Source organism: Labeo rohita, chromosome 24 (assembly GCF_022985175.1).
Source record: "Labeo rohita strain BAU-BD-2019 chromosome 24, IGBB_LRoh.1.0, whole genome shotgun sequence".
In the NCBI taxonomy this organism is placed as follows: domain Eukaryota; kingdom Metazoa; phylum Chordata; class Actinopteri; order Cypriniformes; family Cyprinidae; genus Labeo; species Labeo rohita.
Genome location: NC_066892.1, coordinates 28,892,892 through 28,912,100, shown reverse-complemented (window position 1 = coordinate 28,912,100; position 19,209 = coordinate 28,892,892). Strand labels below are relative to the sequence as shown.

The following is a 19,209-nucleotide window of genomic DNA, read 5'->3' as shown; positions in this document are numbered from 1 at the left end:
TTCAGTACATCTAAATATTTTATAGCTCTCTTGGAGAAATATTTTGTTTGCATGTATACAGGAAGTAAACATGCGATACACAAAGATACCACTAAAACATCCAGCATCAAATATTTGCTCTCTTCATCCTTTCTTATGTCAGAAACATTGTCTACCTGTATGCAAACTTTGCGTGATGTAGAAGTATTAATTGCGATCTGACACGACTGAAGATAACAATTTATGAGTTTGACCTCGCGTAGGTAGGAACGTTTACGTTCGCGTACCTGCATATGTTTCGGGACACTGTAAATCTACTTAAGAAGTCCACGTCTCTGGGTTTTATTTGTGTTTGTGTTTAAACTGGAGTTTGGAGCTGGTTAAACCACACGTAGTGTTTTGTCAGACAGCCGCTTCAGTTGTGGCTTTGCAGAGTCTAAAGACTTTTAATGTCGTTTGAAACATTAAAGACACGCTGTACACAGTCACGCTCTCATTACGGCTCCTTATTCCTCTAAATGGCCCACTATGAAGTCACAGAGGACTAGTAGACACATTTAACCCGGTGCCCTTTAGCTAGTTTTGGCTGTAACTTTAGGATGTCTGAAGCCTTTACTGTTGTTTGAAAGCAAACATGATTTGTTTGGTAAAGGAATACCAAGCTCAAATGAAACAACATGTTTTTAAAGTCCAAATCTGAAGTTGAAATTGAGCCTGTTTACTTTCCCATACAGATAGTGTCAGTCAGTAGCCAAATAGCTACTGATTTTAAGCAGACACATATTGTGGAATGTAATGTCCATTTCTTTTTACAATTCAATCATTTCCAAAGGACGAAATCAAGTCCCACTCCATTTTTTTGTTGAATGTCAATATAATATGCAACCTACTGTAGGCAAAACATGCTTGTGTTGACATTTGTACATTGCTTCTTGCACGTTTCATGACACTTTTAAAGTGAAATGTCTAGTGTTTCACTCAGAAATATAGTAAAATGGGTCACAAACATCAGTTTTTGTTTTGTTGAGAAAAAGGCCATTCACACCATGAACAATAACTATAAAGATAATGATGACAATCAAGTTTTAATAGTTCAGTAACAATATTGTTGAAATCAGTGTTATTTTAGTGTAATTGAAACTAGGGCTGTCAAACGATTAATTGCATACAAAATAAAAGTTTTCTTTTAAATATATATAAATATATATATATTTGTGTGTATTTATATATACATAATAATTACACGCACACTTATTAGGCAAACTCAATCTTTTATTTTGTATGCGATTAATCATTTGACAGCCCTAACTGAGACACTGTTATATTTTATTACAATTTTGATCAGTTTTTGTGTTTATATTTTCAGTTTTTATTCTAATTTTAGTGAAATGTAAGTAATTTTGTGGTGTTTTTTTTGTCATTTTAGTAGTTTTTTTATACATATGTCTTTAAAGTTTTTATTAATGTTTATTTTAGTTTCAGTTTTAGTTATTTTAGCGCAAGTTAAGCTGTATTAAAATGAATATAAAATGTTTTGGTACTTAAAACCCTATGTATAATGCATATAAAGGTATTTAGATGTATGTTTTAATGCATATTACGTTTTAATAAATAATTGTAACCAAAGTTAAAATGCATTATATTATTTGAAGGTTTGTTTGTAATGTGTTTTAATGCATTATGAGATCATACAGTGCATTATAATGTGCATTACAGGGCAAAAATCATGCATTAAAATACTTTTATAATGCATTATATGTAAAGGCTTTAGGTAAAGTTTATTTAATTTTGTTATTTAATTTTTTTCTTTATTTTATTTCATTTCTGTTTTATTTCATGTAAATAATTTTTATTTATTTATGTATTTGTTTGTCTGTTAGTTTATTCATTTGTTTGTTTGTTTATTTATTTATGATGAACAATAGAACATTGACAGCCAGTCAGAATCCACTTTAATAAACTTGAGCATTTAAAGTGGCAGTCAACAAAAGCAGCGTGCTCTTAATAAACAAAATGTTATTGTCCATTGCTGTGGACACTAATATAGTTACAGTTATTGTTATAGTTTTATATGTTATTGTTATAGTTATCATTCTTGGTGTGAATGAGTCTTAATTCCACATTATCTATTGTCAATTGTGTAGAAATTGCTTTCAGATCAAACAGCTTTCATTTGTTCAGCTCAGTGAATTTACAAGACCAACTTGAACAGTCTTGGAAAATCAGATGGATTTCTATTGAAATCACTGGATTTCGCCATGAAAATTTGGCAGACGGCGATAAATGCGACTGCGCCTTAATTGCATCTTCAACACCTCTCCTACAGTCAGGAGTTACATTCATTGACGACTGCAAAGGGAGCGTTTCGAGTCATGCTCCATTTAGCCACGGCTTAGTCAGACTCTGAGCGGCGTTTTGTCCTGCGTCTCCTTGCTCTTTTGTGTCTGAATCCAGGCAGGGTGCCACCCTAGACAGCAGACAAAAGCTCTCAGGATTACAGGAACTCAAGAAGTCATGAAACATCCACGATCGTGGGATTTCTCCCGCAGAAAATTAGCTGCGTTTGTAGCGGAGTTGGCACGCCACTTCATCTTCTATTGAGGAGAAGTCTTAGTTCTGCATGAGCTAGTCCAGACAGCACAACTGTAAATGTTAATGATGTCTTGGAGTTTGAAGGAGACGGTGGAGATTTCAACTCAAAGCCTGTAGCGAACAGACGCGATCTTATGTTCCGTTTGGGCCGTTTGTCACGACGATGCATGATATAGCTCGCGTATCAAGACTGGATCCGTGCGTTTAATCATATATATGATGCCGTATTTCATTTCCAGAGAGAGTCGTCATGTACAGGGTGGTTTGAAATGGTCCGAAGCCAATTTTATATTTAATACGTTTTGATCGGCCATGTGTTCCTTCTGGGTGTTGCTTTTTCTTCTCGTGCTTCATAGTAGGACTATTCATGGAGTTTTATCTTAAACGTTTCCTGTCTGTAATCTGACAGCTCACCCTCTGAAATACATTCGACTACCTGAAAGGAGCTTTTGTGCAACGCTGGCCAAGCAAGAACTAAATTCAGAGCGTTTCTCACCCCGGCAATTAAAGCCAAGCCGCCAGCAGCGTCCCGCTGTACATCACACCTCAGAGCTGCTGTTCATAAAGAATAAAGAGCACTGCGTTGTTACTCCAGCCAAGATCACGCAAGCGTCCTTTCTGTTCTCTGGCACTGAACATCTGAAAGTCTTACGTATTGCGAAGGTTTCGACTATACTAGTAAAACCTTCCCTAGTTGGATTTCTTTTTTGCCTCTAATCTCTACTCTTTGATGTCTCAACTGTTCCAGAAGTAAAAACATGAACCTTCAGTGCCGTTTACACTCAGACAAGGCTGTATCACATTTACTCATACACTGATATGATATGTGTGACCCTGGATCACAAAACCAGCCATAAGGGTCAGTTGTTTACAAATTTGAGATTTATACATCATCAATTCACTGATGTGTGGTTTGTTAGAACAGAACAATATTTGGTCGAGATACAACTATTTGAAAATCTGGAGTCTGAGGATGCAAAAAATGTAAAATATTAAGAAAATGGCTATTGCTACAAATATACCTGTGCTACTTACGACTGGTTTTATGGTTCAGGGTCACATATGTACATGGATTAATTTTATTTATATATAAAACATATATGAAACCTATTAGAAATTAGAACAATTCAATTAAAATATGAACACCGTAAAAAAAAAAAAAAAAAAATGACATTATTAACATATCTACATTTAAAACTAATTTTACTAGAGGACTTTATATATGTTATAAACTATATAAAGTATTTGAAAATTCTATATTGCCTTACAGGCAACCTATGTGACCCTGGAGTAGAGCTGTAATCGGGCCTTAAAAGTTAGGCCAGACAGAATTCGGCCCGAGCCCAACAAGTACATTTTGATTGACAGCTTTTTAAAAGCCCGAACCCGTTTACAGCCCGACATGACTCAAATGTGCGCAAGCACACAGCTCTTTTGCCTTTTGTCAAGAATGAGTCATTTATACATGTTTTAACATAATTTACTCATGACGAACTTAGGCTATAGGCCACTTAGAAGTTGGAACAAAGAAATAAAATAAGTCCTCTGTAACATCGTAACATCTCAGCACTCTAAATAGGCCTAGGCATACACTAGGCCAGGGGTGGCGAACTCCGGTCCTGGAGAGCCGCAGCCCTGCAGAGTTCAGCTCCAACCCTAATTAAAACTCACCTGCCTGTTGTTTTCTAGTAACCCTTCAGACCTTGATTAGTTTGTTCAGGTGCGTTTGATTAGGGTTGAAGCAAAACTATGCAGGGCTGCGGCTCTCCAGGACCCCTGCACTAGGCCAACGCGCCAATAAAAATGAGTCTTTCTTAACAAATTAAATTAAGATAAATTCTAAATGAAGATGGGTATTTGGCAATAACGAAATTAAGATAAAGGCTCCGCGGGATTTGCTTCGCTGCTTCTCTCCACAATCCGGCCTCAACGCGACGGTGAATAGCAGCTGAAATTTAATCAAAGGATAATGCCGACATTAGCCTATATACTCTGTCTACATTATGCATTTAAGACTCAATTAATATTTAGTTATAATTTGAAAAACCTTTACTCACCAAGATTAGGCTACATGTTTTTGTGGAGGAAATTTATTGAATCCACGGTAGATGGCTTCAGCGCGGTCCTGGGTTATGTTGCACAGGTATATTTGTAGCAATAGCCAAAAATATATTGTACGAGTCAAAATTATCGAATTTTTGGCATAAAAGAAAAACATTAGCATATTAAGTAAAGGTCATGTTCCTTGAAGATATTTTGTAAATTTCCTACCGTAAATATATCAAAACTTATTTTTTGATTAGTAATATACATTGTTAAGAACTTCATTTGGACAACTTTAAAGGTGATTTTCTCAATATTTTATTTAATTTTTTTATTATTTTTTTTTTTTTGCACCCTGAAATTACTGATTTTTAAATAGTTGTATCTTGGCCAAATATTGTCCTACCCTAGCAAAGGAAAGATTATTTATTCAGCTTTCAAATTTCGTTTTCAAAAAATTATACTTTATGACTTGTTTTGTGGTCCAGGGTCACATATAGCAATATCACTCATCACATATATTGATACAGGGCAATATATGTCATACAGTATATTACAGTATATTCCTATGTAAATATTCATTCATTAAAGTCCTTTTCACCAATATATAATAGGAGTCATCCGATCACTTTTCTGTAATTGAGCACTTATATGGTTATCCGATTGGCCGATTAAAATCATTTTAAACCATTTTGTCAGAGCACTTCTTAATCTTAATTTTGACATTAATTTTAATTTTTACACAAGACACACACTACTGCTCAAAAGTTTAGGATCTGTAAGATTTGTAATGTTTTTAAAGAAGTCTCTTATGCTCATCAAGGCTGCATTTATTTGTTCAAAAATACAGAAAAAACAGTAATATTGCTAAATGTTATTACAATATAAAATAATGCTTTTTATTTTAATATACTTTAAAATATAATTTATTCATGTGATGCAAAGCTGAATTTCATCAGCTGTTACTCCAGTCTTCAGTGTCACATGATCCTACAGAAATCATTCTAATATGCTGATTTATCATTAGAATTATCAATGTTAGAAATAGTTTTTTAGAACCTGAATTCTTTTTTTCAGGATTTGTTGAATAACAAGTTAAAAAGAACTGTATTTATTCAAAATCTAAATCTTTCCAAACAATATAAATCTATGCTATCACTTAAAATAAAACGGCGTTGTTTTACATCGTAATAATGTTTCACAATATAGCATATTTTCTGTATTTTTGATCAAACAAACACAGCCTTGATGAGCATTAGAAATGTATTTAAAATACATTAAAAATCTTACTGATCCCAAACGTTTGACCGGCAGTGTATATATGGGTTCAAAATATCGGTTATAAGTCTACTTGATCTATTTGATCTATAATAATCAACATCGGCCCTGAAAAACACATATCATTCAACCACTAATGTATAACACAATTTATTGTAATAACATGTCAATTTGTGTAGCCCACAGCAATTAACATATTTATTTTATTGATTTATTTTTTTTTACTAATTTGTTGCTCGGCAGGACTTTTTGAAGGTGAAGTACACTGTAAAAGTGTAAGGCAAACCCGCTTCAGGACATTTTTGAGTTTACTAGTTGTACAACCTTACGCGCATGTTTAATCAACATAATATATTAAGTTGAACAAGCTTTTAGTTTAACTTTATAGTTTAGAAGTTTAAGTTTACAAAACCTGATTTGTAAAATTTATGTGATTTATACAAGATAACGACTGTTTTGAAACAGGTTTTTAAAACCACTCCCCCAATCTGCTATTGGTCAGAAACACAGAAGGCCCCGCCCCAAACTGACACCACTGGTTGAGTCGCTGTTGCTGTGTCTATAAAACATTTTATGATCAATAAATCACGACAACATATGTTTTCCATTACTTTAAGTTATCAAAATAGTGTAACCAATTCAGCTGCGTATTTGAAGTTGCACAACTCAAAACAAGCTTGATTTTTAAAGTGAGTTTAATATCATTTAAATTGAAATGACTTGTACAGCCAGTTTGATTATACTTACACATTTAAGGCAGCAACTGGTTTAGCAAACAGGAACGTGCTTTGATTGGTTTGTGCATATTAACCTGAAATATGACAAAATATTTCAAAATGGAAATTGCGTGAACATCTTATCTGTGACCTTAACACATAAACCTCTAAACAGTAATGCTGCATGAGCGTGTGTAGATGCATGAGATGCTGGTTTGGTGTTGTACCCGTACGTGTGTATCCCAGCGTCACGTCATCCTCTGTCAGCTGGGTCCGGACAGCTGCGTACCTGCTGTGTTTGTGGGTGGTGTGAAGTGACGAGCGGACGCTGAAGGTTAACAATTGAGCTCTGGTGCGGCGCGGGCCGCTCTGAATGAAGCGTGAAAGCTCTGGTTGCAGACAAAACAAACACGCTGAAACCTTCACTGCTCATGTGTGCAATGACAAGATACTTCAGACCAAACGCTCGATAAATGAAAGCTTTCGCTACAACACCTTTTTTTCTGGTGCAGTTTTATTATCTTTGCATAAACGCTGAGGGATTTACGACACAAAAGATCATTTATAATCAACATTTTTGGTAAAATATGTAAACTAGGGTTATTATAGTTAACTAAAATTGAAACTGATATCAATAAAATATGCCTTGTCATGGAAGCATTTGTCATTTTAATTTAGTTTAACACAAAGCAGTGAAATTTAAATAAGTAAATAAAGAAATAACACACAACAAAATTTCTAAAACTTAAAAAATCTCCCAGAGTTTCTGGTCTACTCTTGCTCTGGTTATGGTTTCTTCTAAATGCGATGACTCAGGCTGTTCGGGCGACTCGTGATATGACATTACGAGCGAGATCCGTCCTCATCGCCAGCCGCTTTCCTTCCAGCGAGCGCCTGACGACAGAAATCACGCTGACAGATCTGTTATTTGTGGCAGCATAGCAAAGAGAGTTTGTTTTATATTTCAGATGAAGGTTATCCATCACACCATGATCAATCAAAACCCAAAACCATCAATGGAGATTGAACCGCTGGTTCTTGAGCCAGTGTTGGTTAAATATTAAATCCAGATTACTCAAACGCAGAGAACCTCATAAAGCGTTTAATAGGCTGTAGACGTGCCAATGGCATAAACATATTAGAATTATGCTGATTTAACATAACCTCTGATGATGGACATTAAAACTGCATAGGCCTGTTTTATTTACTGTTACTAAAACATCTTATGTAGAGCTTTTATTTGACATTTTTTCAAAGTGTTGACACATTATTAACACATTATATAGACAAAAAAAAAAAAAAACTGAACTGCTTCAGAAGGAGAATCTCATTCAGGTTTAGGCAAGTGTTCATATATCTTTGGACAGACATTGAAACAAATATTATTGATTTATTGATTAAATATATTATATTATTAAAAATAAATAAATAAATACATAAGATTTATTATTTTTTTAATGTCCAAATACTTTACATTTAATAGCAATTTACTGTAAAATTACATATTACATACATAAATTACATAATACATATCCCTTTAGATCTTTTATTGTTTTCACCATATATAAGTAATGTACCATTTTGCCATTGCTGTAATTTATTAAAATAATTAAACGAATTTCAACTTTAGAGAGGTAGAAATGTTAATGAACTCTTTTTAATGGCATCCAAATGGAGCTAATAAATGTAAAGTCATTTTCACTTTTAATTATTTAATTGTTTTGGTTTGCTGAAACTGACAAATACCAAGTAAATAAAAAAAAAAAAAAGAAAAATAGCAGCTGTGGTTTACTAAAATGATTCTGTAAAAAATAAAGATATGAGCAGCTTTGCAGAACAACATGTAATTATTACAGTTTAAATATGTCAAAAGATAAATAAAAAAATAAAATAAAATAAAATAAAATAAAAATGAAAACATGTAAATATAACAGCCTTTTCTGGAAAAGTCCATTTAATATGGAATTTAATAAACAACATTGCAAATTATATGACAACTTGTTCTTTTTTTATGTCTGAATACTGTACATTTAACAGTATTTTACTGTAAAATTACATTAAATGTCCCATTAGATCTATTACTGTTTTCGCCATGTGTAAGTAATGTACCAGTTTTTTTCCATTACTGTAACTCATCAAAATAATTAAACAGATTTCAGCTTTATTTTTTAAAGTAAGATTTAACCCCATTTTTTAAGTCAGTTTAATGTAATTTTGTAATGAATATATAATTGAAATTGTTTGTACAGCAGATTATACTTAAAAAAAGTAAGGCAGCAAATAAAGTGGTAAAAAACAAACAAAAAAACACTACAAAATTACAACATTAGCTAAAATTAAAATAAAAAAACTTGTTACTTGGTTAGCATCTGTTTCCATGACTTATAAATCACATCATTTAACAGTGCAGTTTTTATTTTATTTTATTTTATTTTACATCAAGTTAAACTAAATTAAAATAAGAAATTTTGTTTTGGTGAAGAGCTGGAACACTTATTATATTTTAGTTTATTCCAGCCCTTAATTTATTTCAAGTAACCTTTTTTTTTGTCTAATACCTCTAATACCCCTGGCTGAAACAGACACTCAGCTCTCAGCGAAGGCCCAGACTGAGGCATTTTGAGTTTTTCTGTGTGATTCACGAGGCTTAGCTGCTGATGAGTGAACGGCAGACATCTGAAAGTCTTTCAGTCCAAGTGTAAACAGAGCTGAAGAAATAACAGATCCAGTTACTGGTGTAAAAGGAGTCAAGGAAGCGTGTGTGTGTGTGTGTGTGTGTGTGTGTGTGTGTGTGTAGTGTTGTGTGTGTGTGTGTGAGTGTGTGTGTGTGTGTGTGAGCGAGGGAACATGGTTTCGATGCAGACGCTCCTCTCTGTTCCCGCCTGTGGTTTGTTTCCTCTCAAACGCTCATAAATTCCCCAGCATCAATGAACTGACACATTTATGCCCGACATTAATGTTTAGTTCTAATATAAAATTTGGTATTTGGGGTATTTTTGAGTGTGTTTCTGTGAACTTTGGTATTATTTCAATGTCAACATGGGTGTTATTTAGGTTGGGTGTAAAAGTCCTTGCCAGGAATGCTGGGACATTTAATTCCAACAGCTAACCAAATAAAACGCTTATGCCAGATCCCAGCATGTATTCATATTTTCATTCACCACGTTTCACATCAGAACGCCACGTCCTGCTCAGTAAATACAGGCTATCAATTTACATCAAACCTGTAAATGCTTTCTAAACGCCTTTGTGCGTTATAAAGATATCCATAATGCCTTACGCTGTGTAATTCACTATTTGTTTTCATGAATAATTATAACAACAGTTATAAAACTTTTTTTTTGTTTACACAGCTTAATTCTTGATTCTGGTTAGTCGATCTCAGCGTTCAGTCATGTGTTCACTAATAGTACACAGGAGTCGAAAATCTCAGTTAGGGGAATTGATTTTTAACGATCACTTATAAAGCGTTGTAGACAGATTTACTGTGAGCTCTGAGGTTGCTAATTGATGGTATATACTTCTGTTAAGGCCATCAGTCGGCATTGCTTCAACTTTTGTTTTTTTAATAATCATGTTCAACAGTGGAATTTCTGGTGAAAGACTACATTACCCATGATTCAGCTGAGAAATCTCCACCAATCAGAGAATCACCAGCTGCAAACTGCTTTAGCTCCATTACTTTAATGTTTCTATGCATAATATACATTTTGAAATAAATGCAAAATATATTGTTTCTACACTGAGAGAGAGAAAAAAAAGATAATTAAAAATAAAACAAACAAACAAACAAAAAAAATAATTTTCAGCTGTGGTTGCCAGAATAATTATGTAAAATGACAGCAAAAATGTGAAAAGATTTACAAAACAATCTGTACATTTTACAGTTAAAAACTGCAGTACATCAAAAAAACAAACAAAAATAAATAAATAAATAAAACAAATAAAATAAAATAAAATAAATAAATAAATATAAAAAAAAAAAAAAAAAAAAAAAAAAAACTGTTGTTTTCAGCTGTGGTTGCCACAATAAATATGTAAAATGACAGCAAAAAAAAGTACAAAATTTACAAAACAATTTGTAGATTTTACAGAAAAAAAAATTAATTTACAAAAAAATAAATGTAATAAAATAAAATAAAATAAAATAAATAATCAATTTTAAAATAAAATAAAATAAAATAAAATTGTAAAAATATGTTGTTTTCAGCTGTGGTTGCCAAAATAATTATATAATTTTAAATAAAACACTGTTGATTTTACAGTAAAAAACAAACAAACTGTAATTTACAAAAAATAAATGTAATAAAGTAAAATAAAATAAAATAATTAATTAAAAAATTAAATTAAATTTAATTTAATTTAATTTAATAAAATTAAATTACAAATAAAATTAAATAGAGAAAGAAAAGAAAAGAAAAGAAAAGAAAAGAAAAGAAAAGAAAAGAAAAGAAAAGAAAACATTAGAAGTGCAGGGAATTCTGGGAATGTCCAGAATTTGGTTTTCACTGTAAATTATAAGATGACTTGTTCTTTTTCACTTCCATAAAGTTTCTTTTTAACAGTATTTTACTGCAAAATTACATGAAATGTCTCATTAGATCTATTACAGTTATTCTCTGTATATATTAAGGGAACTTACTGCAAACTATTGTTTTTTATTGTAGCATTTTAACAGTTTTTTTTTTTTTTATCATTACAATGACATTTGTGATTTTAAATCAATAATTTTAGATTTCTGGACCATTTTTAATATGATTAAGTCATTCAGAGTGTTTTTCTGAATTGTTGAATTTTTTTTTTTTTTTTAATCAAAGTTTGTAATGTTGTGATTCATGGGTTCTAATCCCATTTTATACAACTTTTAATGCACATAAAAAGCAAGCAATAATTGTCACTCTTGACCCGATCTGTCCTCACAGTTTGCACTTGCGTATCTCGTTATATTTGCTTCGTCCACAAGCTGACCGAGCTAAACATCTGAAGATGTGCGTCAGGCTGGACCCCATTATCAGATGGTTAGTGGTTTGTCTGCTGTTTGGGATATTTTCATTTCTGGCTTTAAGCTTGGCTGAGTGACTCATTAAATCAAAGGTCTTAGCGGTCTGTCCCGCTGCCAGAGAGCGCACAGATTTTCTCAAACATTGTTTTAGCACAGGAGCCCACATGAGCGCCGCCGCTCTGACTCACGTCGACCGAAGGGCTCCACCAGCCGCTGGACTCCACACCGCATTTAACTACATCTGACTTTCTAAATGTATTTTCAATTGTGCATTTGAAGCATTAATCACAGATGTGGCTCGTTTTCATCCGGGTCACGCTCGTATTTAACAGAGATTATCTCCTCTCTTTGTTTTCAGTCATATGTGATATTTCCTTGAAGACCTTTCAAACAGAATTTAGTGTAGAAAAATGAAATGAATGGAACTTAATAATCTGGGCAGTTTGTTAAACCAACACACAAACTCAGATGGAGAGAAACAATAGTACTTGATTACAAGCATTCGTTTGAACAGATTTTCCAAGTTTATTTAAAGTTCTGTAAAAACATTTCAACTGCAGTCACAGTTTTGATTTGCTAAGAAATGTTGGATTTAAAAAAAAGGAAAAAAAAAATCACTTTAGGAGTGTCAGGTTAAAATGATTAAATGTACCTAAAACCTGTCTTTTTTTTTTTTTTAATAGCAAATCAAAACAATATTATATTGTTTTTGCATAATGTTTTAACACATCGTTAACATTTGTAATTATTCATTTATATTTAATTTTAACTTTCCATGTTTGGATTTATGTATTTGTTTATTTGTTTATTTATTTATTGTAGTTGTATTACTTTTTTGCAGCTCACAAATTGGCAAACTAACAATAAGATTACATTTTAACATTTGGTATATCTGATGATTTTTTTAAATTAATTGATTTATTAATTAAATGAGTTATAAATAAGGTTTTGATATCTCTGATATTTAATGGCAGGTTTTTTGTTTTTTTGTATTTTTGTTTTTTTTTCCCTAACCAAAATTTTAATAGCAAATCAAAAAAATATTTTATTGTTTTTGCATAATATTTTAACAAATCATTCAAATTTGTAATTATTCATTTATATTTAATTTTAACATTTAAGAGTTGGATTTTATTTATTTATTTTAGTTGTATTACAAAAAAATGGGCAAAATTAACAATAAGCTTACATTTAATATGCATGAAGCTTATTATTCCAGTTCTTTTATGGGGTTTTATCTGATAAATTAGTTATAAATTAGGTTTTTATATCTCTGATATTTAATGGCAGTTCTTTTATGGGGTTTTAACATTTAGTATTTCTGAAGCTTTTCTGATTTATTAATTTATTAATTAAATTAGTTATAAGTTAGTTTTTTTAAATATCTCTGATATTTAATAGCATTTTTTTTCCTAAACCAATTAAAACAATATTTTATTACTTTTGCATAATATTTTTGCAAAAAAAATGTAATTTAATTTTTTAATGATTAATTTATATTTAATGCATTTTTAATTTAAATTGTATTGCATATTTGTGACCCTGGACCACAAAACCAGTCATAAGGTTTTTTTTTTTTTTTTTTGTGATTTATGCATGATCTGAAAGCTGAATAAATGAGCTAATTGATGTGTGGTTTGTTAGGATTTGGCCAAGATATGACTATTTGAAAATCTGTAATCTAAGGGTGCAAAAAAAAAAAAAAAAAAAAAAAATCTAAATATTGAGAAAATCTCCTTTAAAGTTGTCCAGTTTTTATTTATTTATTTATTTATTTGATATCTGGTATATTGGTTTTTTATATATAGTCAATATTATTTACAGATACATAACTGTTTTTCCTCAGTATTGTTTAGTTATATATAGTTTTTGCATAATATTTCATATTTTTTAAATATTATTAAATATTTTATTTTAGATATTTAACTTTTTTGCAACTGAGAAATGTACAAAACTAACAATTTGCCTTTTTTATTATGCATCACTTTAACATACCAATACTGTGATGAGTGCTAGTGATGTTATCGTTCACAAAACAGTCATTCGTCTTTTCTCTGTTATTGCATTTTGTCACCATTGTTTCCATTTGTTTTCATTTATTCTCAAATAATATCATGTGGTTTAGAAGAGCCAGATAAAATAATGGCTGCAGCAGATAAAAATGTTACACTCAACACTCAACAGCAAAGTTCAAACATCTGTCAGAAACAATTATAATCTCAGCCACTGTTTTCCAACAACAGTCCTATTCATAGCATTGTTCAATCCCAGAATGCTCTTGTGAGATGCTAACGCTGCTTAACCTCAAACGAGGGCCCAAAATACGCCTTACCTCACATACGACTGCGGCGCTCCGTCTTAAAGCTGCGCTCTGTATACACGGCTAATGAGTGGCCGTTTTTTCAGCGCGGTAAAGAAAATAAACCTTACTTCATTTGGGGGCCGTGTGTTTGTGATGGCCGCCCGCCCATCGCTTTCGTTCTAAACACTCCCAAAGTGTGTGTCCCAAAGACCCGGATGATTAAGGCTCCCGCACCTCTCGGTCTGAAGTCGGCGTGTGGGAGGTGTTAATGGACAGCTAATCCCACTAATGCCACAAACTGAGACTCGCTGAATAATCCCAGTCTAAATCACCAGAATCAAACAATAAGGCGACGACCGCTCTTTTGGACGCCGTCTCGAAATCTAAAACTGTCACAATATTTGTGCTGAAAATCCCCCACCCTCGACCACAAAAAACATGTCGAGAGGATGTTAGCAGAGCCACCAACAGACCAGCTTTAAAAACAGCGAAACCGGCCGCGGCCAAAACTGCTGGCTCTCGTTTCTGAAAACAGATGCATGATGTGTTTTTCAAGGGAAATGTGTAAGACATATTTGTGCATGTAGATGGTTCTGTTTTTTTAAAGCATTATCAGCTTATTTTCATGATTAAGAATATTTTACCCTAAAATATCATAAATATGCACTGCCATTTCAAGGCCATTTGAAGATCTTTTTAATGGTTTTGAAAGAAGACTTTTTTGCTCACCAAGGCTGCATTTATTTGATTAAAAATACAGTAAAAACTGTAAAAAATGTAAAATATTATTACTATTTAAAGTCGCAGCTTCTATATGATTATCTGTTAAAGTATAATTTATTTCTGCAATCAAACCGTGTTTTTTTTGTTTAGCATCATTACTCCATGATCCTTCAGAAATCATTCTAATATGCTGATTTGCTGCTCAAGAAACATTTATGATTATTAACAATGTTGAAAACAGTTTTTGTGGAAACGCATGCGCTAACAGATGTTTTACCACAAAATGAAACCGTGTTAATTCAAGAGTTTCACACAGTTTTTTTTTTCTCATTTGAGAGCAAGAGTAATATGGTGTGGATTAGCTGTGAACATTCACGAGCCAACACACAAACTCATATGGAGAGAAAAAACAGTACTTGATTACAAGCATTTGTCTGTACAGATTTTCTGAGTTCTGTAAATAGATTTCAAATTTAAAAAAAAAAAAAAAAAATCACTTTAGGAGTGTCAGGTTAAAATAACTAATATCCCTAAAGGTTTTTTTTTTTTTTTTTTTTCACCCAAACCAACATTTTAATAGCAATTCAAAACAATATGATATTGTTTTTGCATAATATTTTAACATATCATATTTTTTTTTAAATAATTAATTTATATTTATACATAATTGCAATATTTAATGTTTGGATTGTATTTATTTATTGTAGTTGTAGTACATTTCTTGCAGCTGACAAATGAGAAAAATGGGCAAAACTAACAATAAGCTTACATTTACATGCTCAGATTAATCTGGTAAAAACTCTATATCCTTTTTTTTTTTTGTATTATCAAATTATTGTAATAATTAAGAATATTTTCCTCCAAAATATCATGAATATGCACTACAATTTAAAGGCCATTTTAATTTTTGTTTTTTAATAAAAATTGTAAAATATAATTACTATTTAAAATAGCAGCTTCTATGTGAATATCTGTTAAAATATAATTTATTTCTGTGATCAAATCACATCAATTTTCAGCATCATTACTCCAGTGTTCAGTGTCACATGATCCTTCAGAAATCATTCTAATATGCTGATTTGCTGCTCAACAAACATTTCTGATTATTAGCAATGTTGAAAACAGTTGTGCTGCACAATATTTCTGTAGAACCTGTCATACATTTTATTTTTTATGATTCACATATGAATAGAAAGTTCAAAAGAACAGCATTTATTTGAGATAGAAATGTTTTAAATGTCTTTACTGTGACTTTTGATCAATTTAATACATCCTTGATGAATAAATGTATTTATTTCTTTCATACATACAGTATATTTGTTCAGGAAAATAAGCTTAATTATTACAAAAGCAATATCGCAAGGCATACAATGGTTCTAAAAAGGCTTTATTTTTTCATGCAACCTATGATTTCTTGTATTATTTTTTATTTCTTATTTTTTTTATGAGGTTAGTCGAGTCATTTGTAGTCGATGAAAACCATTATGCTCATGAAAATCAAATCCTTCTCTCATGGAGTCTTGAAACGATCGTTCCCTCTCAAGGAAGTGTCAAGTCCCTTTGGTTTCTGTTGCTGGAGACGGCGTTTTTCTTGCGGTCAGGTTTGGTCCATGAGGGAATGGAGAAGAGGTTGCCCTGTACAGTTAAAACATGTCTAATTTCCCGATTTGGAAAAGCCAGGATGTGGCTTCAAATGAGACAAACCAAAGCAAATAGAGCTTCCTTAGCTCATTTTGCATTAGAGCTGCACAATTTGTTGAGGAAGACAAGGCTGATGTTTTGGAGGAACACGACAGCTTCAAAGAGACCAAAGAAATGATGCACAAACATGGAAATCTCATGTTAAATCTGGTCAGACGGAGTCCAGCGCTGCTTCAGTTCCTGCGTGGTTTGCTGGCGTTTTAATAGCCTGAGTGACGCTGATGAAAGCGATACGCTTGATTTCATTAAGACTAATTTAGTGTTTCTATCAGGGCAGCTCCACACAATTAATAGAGCAAGCATATATTTGGCTCTTTCAGCAAATGACTGAACATTTCCCAGAAATGTGATGTTGAATCTTCTCACTTCACCATGACCTGAGCCTCAGGAACACAAGCGTGTGAGACGTCAGTCAACATTCACCTGGTAAAGAAGAGCTGAAAGAGCCTTGTCTTGTTCAGCAGATCTAAACATTTCTCACTTGCTGTCTTTCAGTGGATTATTATAAAGTGTCAGAGACTTTATTAAGAAAAGTTGGGTTTGTTTTGCTTATTTAGAACATATTAATGAATATTGTTTTTCCTTCCATCCTTTCATTCTCCAGAACTGCTTTTAAAATGTTTTTTAATTTTAAATTGTATTTTTAACTTATACAAACTTAAAAATAAATAAATAAATAATAATAACTATAATAAATGCAAGATGTAAGTATACTTTAAAAGTATTTAAAAGCACTTTTTTGGACAAAATTTGTAGTTTTTATTTAATTTATTTATATATACTTATTTATAATATATCATATTATTATTATTATTATTATTATTATTATTATTGTTATTATTATTGTTATTATTATTATTATTATTATTATTATTATTAAAAGCCATTTGGATGTTTATACCACACAAAAATGAATAAATTTCACTGCATTTTTTTTTTTTCAAATACTTTAACATTTCATTCCTTTATTTTACTGTATTCTGAAGGCATTTGTGTCTTTAATTTTATTTAATTTATTTGTATATATTTATTTATAATATATCATAATATTATAGTATTTTAGTAAGTATATCATTATTATTATTTTTTTTAAATAAATAAATAAAATGCTTTAAAAGTGGGTCCTACTTTTTTATGTGCAATGACTTCATTTAGTGTTTTTTTTTTTGTTGTTGTTGTTTTTTTTTTTGGTAAAAGAAAAGAAAAGAAAAGTTTTAAAGGTGTTTGTGTCTTTAATTTTATTTAATTTGTTTGTATATATTTATTTATAATATATCATAATATTATAGTATTTTAGTAAGTATTTTATTTATTTATTTAAAGAAAGAAAGAAAGAAAGAAATACTTTAAAAGTGGGTCCTACTTTATTATTTTATTTTATTTTATTTTATTTTATAAAAATACAAATATAAATTTCACCGATCTGATATTAGATATCAAAATATCAGATGACTAGCTTTTTTGTAAGCTATACCTACAAATACTTCTACATTTCATTCCTTACTTGAAGCAGACAGTTCATTTAATTGAACTCAAATGGTAAAATATCATATTTTGTATTTTGAAGGCATTTGTGTCTTCAATGTTATTTAATTTATTTGTATATATTTATTTAAAATATATCATAATATTATTTTATTTTAGTAAGTATATCATTTATATATTTTATTTTTATTTATTTAATTTTCTCCATCAGCTGTAGTCAACAAAATAATAATAATAATAATAATAATAATAATTTGGATGTTTATACCACAAAATATTAAAATATCAGACAGCCAGCTTTGAAAAAAATTTTTTTTTTGATTGCAAATACTTTTACATTGCATTCCTTTGTTTCACTTACTTGAAGCAGACAGTTCAGTTCATTGGAGTCAACTGGTAAAATGTGAATTTTTGAAGGCTTCTGCCTGCAGAATGGAGGTCTCCAGGTCTGTTTGTAGAGTTAATTGATTGACGGGTGACTGCGATAAGTGCCTGACAGAGATTATCTGAATGTGATCTGGGCAAGTTTTGGCGTAGACGGTGAGGGTAAGGTGATCCAGGCTCCGGTTCAGTCGTGAGGAAGTCGATCTGCTGGAATGTGTAAAGCAGCGTCTGTGTATCACAGCATTCACGTTGACTCATACAGCGGAGCCCTGCGGCCGTTTAGACGAGCGCCGCATGCATCGTATCACAGTCCTTTAATGAATGAAGAGCGTTCTCTCTAATTAAAGAGTGCACTCCAACAAGCGTCTGATTTATGTGCTGTTATCACAGTCTGCAGACAGAAGACAAACACGCTCATCATTTTCTTGTGTTCTTCTTTTTTTCACAGCATGTTTGTTCCGGTACAACTGGCTGTCCTTCGTCTACCTCATCTACCTCTTACTCATCCCACTCTTTGCAGAGCCGACAAAGACAACAATGCAGGGTGAGTCTCCGAGATCCTTCAGCACTTTGATGCTCCGAATTCCAGCGAGAGCTCAGTGTTTCCCGTGTAATGACTTGCTTTCCGTCTTTTTACGAGCTTATGAATGTGTGATTTCTGCTCCGCTGACGGTCTTAACTGGATTTGCAAAAGTAATCCAAACAGCTTTCTCAAACACACTTTTAAAGAAATAATTTTCTTTTAATAGTTTTATTGAAGTGGTTGCTTTTACACTTTCACAGAATATTTTCCCAACTCAGGACCAAGAAACAAGATTTTAACTGTCGTAGATATTGCAGGATACTGTAGATATTCAGTGTTTTTTTTTTATTATGTTTTTTATTATGTTATCATTTTTTTATTGTGTTTTATTGTGTTTGTTCGCTGTATTTTAAGTTATTTTACTTAATCAAAATAACCCAACTGTAGTTTGATTGAGATTAATTGGAATCCACAATGTAAG

The 19,209-nt window shown here is 31.7% G+C and overlaps 1 protein-coding gene across 4 annotated transcripts in view; it reads left to right on the top strand.

Annotated features, from left to right (window-relative positions):
- Positions 1 to 19,209, top strand: part of LOC127155691 (piezo-type mechanosensitive ion channel component 2) — a 154,343-nt gene that overhangs the window by 7,323 nt on the left and 127,811 nt on the right. For all 4 annotated transcript variants that reach the window (XM_051098089.1, XM_051098088.1, XM_051098087.1 and 1 more), the window contains exon 2: positions 18,654 to 18,749. In XM_051098089.1, coding sequence (XP_050954046.1) covers positions 18,654 to 18,749 — 96 coding nt within the window. The remainder of the gene's footprint in view (positions 1 to 18,653; positions 18,750 to 19,209) is intronic.